Source organism: Urocitellus parryii, chromosome 12 (genome assembly GCF_045843805.1).
Source record: "Urocitellus parryii isolate mUroPar1 chromosome 12, mUroPar1.hap1, whole genome shotgun sequence".
Classification (NCBI taxonomy): domain Eukaryota; kingdom Metazoa; phylum Chordata; class Mammalia; order Rodentia; family Sciuridae; genus Urocitellus; species Urocitellus parryii.
In genome coordinates, this window is record NC_135542.1 from 21,303,075 (window position 1) to 21,307,866 (window position 4,792).

Sequence of the window (4,792 nt, forward strand, 5' to 3'; positions counted from 1 at the left end):
GTGAGATGAGAGTGTGTCTGTGCATAGGCAGTTTGGTCCTTTGACATGAGTGGAATGTGGCTCCCCAGGGGGAGGGGAGATGGCAGGTACAGGCAGATATTTGTACCAGGATTGTTCTAGTAGCACATTGCAAGAACCCAGGTGGTATATGGAGGACACACTCAGGTAGCAGGATAACAAGATTGTGCCCTTGTATATGTAGCTGAGATTTCTCCTGAATGTTTGACCACAGTCTTCTGGGTAGCTCTTCTAAAAGCCATTCTCTGATGACATTTGTCCCACCCTGATCCAGGTGACCTTTCAGGAGACGGTGACAAGCCTCATCCGCAGGGCCTTGGACCAAAATTTGTTGCAGCATGAGGATGTGGACAACTTTGAGCTGCTGTATATGATGTCTGAGGATGAGAGTAAGTAGGACAATCAGACAGTGGGGAGACATGATCCACAGTGGGCTCAGGATAACTGACAGCCAAGAGAAAGTGGGCCTTGGCCCCAAAATACCAAAGTGTGATGGGCCTGGCGGAGACTCTCAGGGGTTGTGGGTGTTTTGTGGTATAATCCTTGAGTGCCACCTAACAATTCTCTCCACTTTGCTCTGCAGAAATCAAGGTCTCTGACCACGCACTCGTGTGTCTGTCCATGAATCTGGGAATACAATATTTCATCGTGAGGAAACGCCCCCAGGTCAAGGGAAAGGAGGTAAACACCTACCTTATTCAAGCTGTGCATGTGCTGCCATTCCACTCCGACCTGAGGAAATAAGAAGCCTCAGCACCTGGCCATATTTGCTGGAAGCCCATAGAGCCAACTGACAGTCTGGGGTGGCTTTCTGTTTCTGGGTTTGCTGATGTTCCATCCCCCACAGTTCTCAGAATCAACCTGCAAGTCCTCCAGGCCGCTTTCCCACAAGCAGGTGGGAGACACCTGCTTAATTCGTGTCCACTTAGAAACACAAAGTCCAGAGATGGCCAAGAGTGTTCTGGTAAGCCTGGGAGCAGGGGTGTCCCGTGGTGCTTACACCTGGGTGGGGAGCAGACACTGGTCCAATACCATGGACTACTCATGCCCTCTTGAATTTGGAGCTTCTGGATGATCAGGAGGATAGATGGGAATCAAGAAGGGAGAGGTCAGTGTGAAGGGCTGGAGCTGAGATGAGCGAGTGCAGCAGCTTGTCCACTGCCATGTCTGAGGGAGTCTGTGTGTCAGGTGGCAGCATGCAGTCCAGAAGGGCAGGGACAGGTATGGGTGACAGATGAGAATAGGACAGGAACTAGGTTGCAGGTTCCCTTGTATGGGATGCTGACGTCTATGGAGGAGGACAGCAGTGGGAGGTTCTCCATGTTCCTTGAACAAGGAGCTGAGAGAGTCTCTCTGCAGAGTCGATATGGATGTGGAGCAAGCACACTAAATGTCCAGGTAACCCAATGACCACCCTTGCCGGATGAGGTGCCCTCCTACATCCCAGCCAGCACTGAGCCTCTGGAGGCCAGGAGCTCTCGTGGCTATCTTTCAGCACTCCTGTGTGTGGTCATGTTCCTGGGTCTGTTTTTGGCCCTGGCAATCCAGACCAAAGCCTCTAGGTTTTGTGCCTAGGCCATTCCCAATGCCGCCTGCATCCTCGGGCAGACCTAGGATCTTGGAGGCTATTGTCCCATTCCTCCCATCTTGTGGGATGAGATTGCATCTGTATGCAGGTAGTGGGGTCCTTTCACTCCGAGAGGAGTGCAGCTCCACAAAGAGCAATGGCAGGCCCAGGAAGTCCTATGTACAAGGATTGGGCTAGTAGCCTGTGGGAAGAGCCCACACGATGAGCAGGAGGTCAGCCTCAGGTAGTAGGGTCATGGATGTTGCACTTGTATTTAGAGTGGAGGTGCCTCCAGAATGCCCCTGCCCACTGTCCTTGAGTAGTCACTTCAAGGCCCATTTCCTGAAGGCCTGTCTCCCATGCTGCTCCAGGTGACCTGCCAGGATAGGGCTCCTGTTGTCATCCGCAGCGCCCTCGACCTACACTTCCTTACTGAGGAGAATCCAGAGGATTATGAGCTGGGCCAAATCATCTCTCGCCGTCAGAGTAAGTGAGACAATCAGATGGCAGAGAGCAAGGGTCAGGATGTGGACTCAGGTCAACTCTTAGCAACAAAGAGTAGTCTCTGACCCCCAAGAACACTCCAACAGGTGTGTTGGGTTCGTGCACAAAGCCAACTGCACTTCTGCTGGTGGAAGGTCTTGAGGTCCAATAGTATACCCCAGTGGATATTGCGGCTCCCCACCAGGTGCCCTCCCCTGGACATGAACAGGCATCCAAAGCTGACATCTTTGAGGAGTGAGGAGGAAAGCCTCTCTCCAGGAGCAGTATGTTTTCATGGTCTGGGATAGGAGTGGTTTCAAAGGAACATGGGAATGCATGGGCTAAAGAGGGAACTGGCATTTTGTGGACTGAAGCAGTACTATTGAAAGCCTTCTGTGTGACCAAAAAACCACTGCCTGGGCAGAGCATTGCCAGGATTCTAGCAAGCAGTAACAGGATGAAATTGGGAAGAAAACACAGCCTGGGAGACAGCCTGAATCATCTGTTTTTGCATAAATTCCATGGTCTTACGCACCTGAGTCCACTAGGCAAGGAGTGATCACAATAGCCAGGTTGTGATCCCTAACTAAAGTCAGATGAGGGCTTCCTGAGCACTTAGCCACAGAGCTCATCTGATAATAATGCCAGCGCTTTTTTGTTGGTTGGTTGGTTGGTTGGTTTTTGTGAGCCAAACACCACAGCAGCCATTATCCCAGCCTATGTACCCTGAAGACCACCATCCCTATGAGTTCTAGGATCACTTGTCTCCTATCTTAACCTACTGTTAGGTTAGTAGAGTCTATGGAAGAGGAAGTCTGTCTGGGGCCTTGGTAGCCTAAGAAATTCATAGCAGAGATCTCCACATCCAACCCAGAAGGGATGGAGAACAGGCTCTAGGTTAGAGGAGGGCGACAGGAAACACATGTTCAGAGGAAGGAGAAGCGGCTGTTGTATTCCCCCACTCGGGGTCATGGCACCACTGGGCCATACACCATGTTGGAGGGAAGCAGTCCCTTTGCTGGTCTTTGGAACCATTGTTCTCAGTAGGGCAGTATTTGTGGCCTCCATTCTCAGAAGCCTGGTTCACATGGAGGCGGGCTCCACCAACGCAGAAGCATGGCTCTAACGTGGTATCCGTGCTGGTCAGCCTGTCCTCACTGTGGCCATACTTGAGGAAAATAACTCAGAGGAGGAATCCTAGGCCTTTTCTCTGGGTTTCATAGCTTTCTCTTTGGTTGTGCACTGAGGCTGTCCATAAAGCTCTAGTGTGTGGCAGTGGAGGGAGAGCTCCTCAGCCCTTGCCACAAAGGCATAGACTGGGAGAGAGAGAACGAGGCTGGCAGAGAGGGAGAGAGAGAAAGATGGAGAGGGAGGACCTCTGCTTGGAGAATGAGGATTCAGTGGAGCCAACAGGAACAAGGTACTGTTGCCCAGGGCACAACCCTGTTTAGGTCTTACTCCAACCATGCTCAACCTTTCTTCCAGTCCCTCCCACCCCCCAGTAGTGTATTCATCTTGAATGAGAATTTCATGTTGACATCAGAGCACTCACCATCCAATGCTTCCCTCCAAACCCACCTGTGAAGATGGCTCATGTGGGGACTGAATCTTCGGCACAGGAGCCTTTTGTGGGAGATTTCAGATGCAAACCCTAGTGGTGTGCTTTGGCAGATGCAAGAGGACCTGAGATATTCTGGAGTCCAAAGCCTTTGGTAGGAACAGACATTAGGTCTGTTGAAGTGCTCTGCCTAGTTCTTCCTCAGGGAGGACTGTGGAGGCTGTCTTTGTTGGTATTGGTGCTGAATTGGAGAGCTCTCAGGTGTGTGGCTCTGGCCTTTTCTGGCACAGGCTCTCAGATGTTGGCGTGTCCTAGGGAGCACCTCCTGAGTGCCACCTTCTTTTTGTACACCCCTCTCTCCCCAGAGCTGAGGATTCCAGCAGAGGCCAACGTATTTTATGCCAAGAATCCTCACAAAAAATCCAACTTTGTGCTGAGGAAAAGGAGCCTCTCCCAAAAGAATGATGGGTGGATCCAGCCTCAACCTCCCTCTCGTCCTGCAAAGAAGGCTCCTGCCCTCCTGAGGATGCTTGCAAAACCATTCTGCTGCTGTGTGCCTGGGCGGGGCTGAGGCAGCCCAGGAATATTTACATTGATTACTATTTTCTTCAAAGTTTGAATCTATAGTTTGCCATTGTCCTTGACCTTGTTTAGTAACACAGTTGTTACTCTATCCTGTGTTTGTTGTTTCCATTAATATATTATTATTTTAAAATATATATGTTTTTGTTACCTGATCTACTGTGATGATTTGAGTATACTAAATGTAGCAGTGATTCCTAAAGGACACATCCAAACCAACAGGAAGGAATGTTTCATTCTATCAGCAAGAACTTTGGTTTTTAGGAGTTTGGCAGATGGCAAAAAAAGGGAAACTCAGATGTCCCTTCATGGCCCCTGGAGTTAGAGGACTTACCCCTTTGCACCTGGGATCAGGAGACCTCATTTCCTCGAGGACACGCACACTCAGACGTAAAACTTAAGTGTGGGTTCCTTTCTGGGGTCCAGGGCTGTTGTTAGCCACCAGGAATGACAGTGCTCTCCATGCTGAGTGGAGCCATTTTTGCCAGGAAAGAGAGCCCATGGTCACGCCTTGTGCAAAGCATCCCACGCCAGGGGCTCCCATCCCTACATTCCTGTCCTGAAAGGAAGCCACTCAGAGGCAA

The 4,792-nt window shown here is 50.6% G+C and overlaps 1 protein-coding gene across 1 annotated transcript; it reads left to right on the forward strand.

Annotated features, from left to right (window-relative positions):
* The first annotated feature begins 869 nt into the window (after positions 1–869).
* Positions 870–4,363, forward strand: LOC144249566 (ral guanine nucleotide dissociation stimulator-like). Its single transcript, XM_077791679.1, has 3 exons — positions 870–982; positions 1,957–2,071; positions 3,992–4,363. Exons 1-3 carry the CDS (start codon positions 965–967, stop codon positions 4,195–4,197), a joined length of 339 nt encoding a protein of 112 aa, XP_077647805.1. The 5' UTR covers positions 870–964; the 3' UTR covers positions 4,198–4,363.
* The last annotated feature ends 429 nt before the right edge of the window (positions 4,364–4,792 follow it).